Raw genomic sequence first — 1,941 nt, 5'->3', positions numbered from 1 at the left:
ATATATATATATATATATATATATATATATATATATATATATATATATCTAATAAACAGGAAAAAATTATAGAGAACCTTATTAAATATATTCCTGATATATTTAAAGTTTTCATTTAAGGTTTATTTCAATGTGTTAATGGCTTTATTAAATTAGAAACAAAAATGTTAATTTCTAATGTAATCTAAATGTTAATTAAGGCCAATATAACCAGCCTTCCGGATGAAAAAAGTAAACCACGACTCAACAATGTAGAAATGCAAAAAGCAAACCCCTCTATGGAGCTGAATTACAGTCAGAAAGTTTGTTCTAAATCATATATATATATATATATATACACAAACAGTCTGACTAAAACATATTTCTTGAAAACTAAAGTGTATAAAGTGTAAACAAGATCTCGTTTTGTATACATTCTGTGTGTACAAAATGAGAATAAATCTCGTTTTGTACAGCTTTCATGAAATTTTCATTTTTTAAGTGCAGCAGTGATCAAATGTAAACGTTGTGGGGAAAAAAAAACTTTAAAAATAACCCAATGATATAGAATTTCAGAGCGTTAAATACATATGGTGCAAATATGCAGTATTTTTGGTTTGGTGTTGTCAGTTTGATGCAGAGTCTGTGACATTATTTACAGTTTTCTCATGTTTCAGCTGTCTAAAACCTTTTTTTTTTACAGCAGTTTTAATATTGCTAAGGCTTTAAAGACATTTCTGGTTCCCACGGTCTTGAATACAACAGCCTGTGATATTTTTCCAGGCACCTAAACTGTCAATGACCTAAACTTTCATCTAAGCCCCGCCCCCATGGGACCCACATTTTGATATTGGAGAAATATATATATTTTTTTGATTTAAAAAAAAAACTGAGTAGTTTAAAAACGTATTTTTATTAATTTATATTGTTTTTGTTCAGTCTTGAATATATCTGTTTTTATTTTGTTATTTGAACAATATTTTTCAGTTTCAAATCTTTTCGTTTTATTTTCAAACAATAATTTTTAGTTGGAAATCTTTCTGTTTTTACTTTTTAAAAGACTATTTATTTCAAATTTTTTATCGATTTAGTAAAAAAAATTTCATTATTTTTATTGGTCAATGAGGAATTAAGGGAGCGTTTGTTCTGGGCTTAAGGCTGAAGTGAAAATGAGCTGTAAAACACAAAGAAGGAAATTCGTAAAAATCAATGTCGGACATTTGAAAACATAAAGTTTGACAACATAAAACAGAATTTGAAAATATAACATCTGCTCAAAAAATGTCAGAAAAAAAAACAAACAGAAATTGCATGCCCTTTTTAATCTTGTTTGTTCTTAATTTCCATTTAGCCATGCGACCAGGCAGATCATGGCCAGTAATGCCAAGAACAAATGTTCTCCCAAAGCTGGCCTTGCCAGCCTCCACCTGCGTAGAGCAGACCACCCCATGGAGCGCCTGCTCCCAGAGCTGCGGCACCGGCGTCTCCACAAGGGTCTCTAACCAGAATCCCGCCTGCAAGCTGCAAATGGAGACTCGACTGTGTATAGTGCGACCTTGCCAGGCTGCTGAGTCTGCGCCAAGGAAACCCTTGGTAAGTTAAGCTATCCTCCCTTACTCATGCATACGGAATTATAAACATGTTTTCTGCTTCAGATTCTTTACTCTAATGCAATTAAATGCTGTTTAGACTTATTTTATTTAATCCAATAAGTTTTGGACTGTCATATATTGTTATGTGAATACGAGCACCGACTGGCTGTTTGATAAGACAACAAAAGCAATAAATAATCAATCAATTTTAAATTCTTAATATAGGAATTTATTAAACAAACATGTTCTGATTTAAAAATTTTCGACTAAACTAGTGATACTCAACCAAACTAAGAACCAAAAAAGACCAAAGAATGAAAATTTATTAAAACCATAATTCAATTCAATTCAGTTTATTTCTATAGCGCCA

At 31.1% G+C, this 1,941-nt stretch overlaps 1 protein-coding gene across 1 annotated transcript in view; it reads left to right on the top strand.

Moving 5' to 3' along the window:
- wisp2 (WNT1 inducible signaling pathway protein 2) overlaps window positions 1-1,941 on the top strand; it is a 21,329-nt gene that overhangs the window by 16,050 nt on the left and 3,338 nt on the right. The window contains exon 4 of the mRNA XM_015393454.1: window positions 1,331-1,572. Within this exon, the coding sequence (XP_015248940.1) occupies window positions 1,331-1,572 (242 nt within the window). The remainder of the gene's footprint in view (window positions 1-1,330; window positions 1,573-1,941) is intronic.

Source organism: Cyprinodon variegatus, unplaced genomic scaffold (assembly GCF_000732505.1).
Source record: "Cyprinodon variegatus isolate N-32 unplaced genomic scaffold, C_variegatus-1.0 Scaffold642, whole genome shotgun sequence".
NCBI lineage: Eukaryota > Metazoa > Chordata > Actinopteri > Cyprinodontiformes > Cyprinodontidae > Cyprinodon > Cyprinodon variegatus.
Note: the sequence above shows the minus strand (reverse complement) of the source record. Positions and strands in the feature narration are given on the sequence as shown.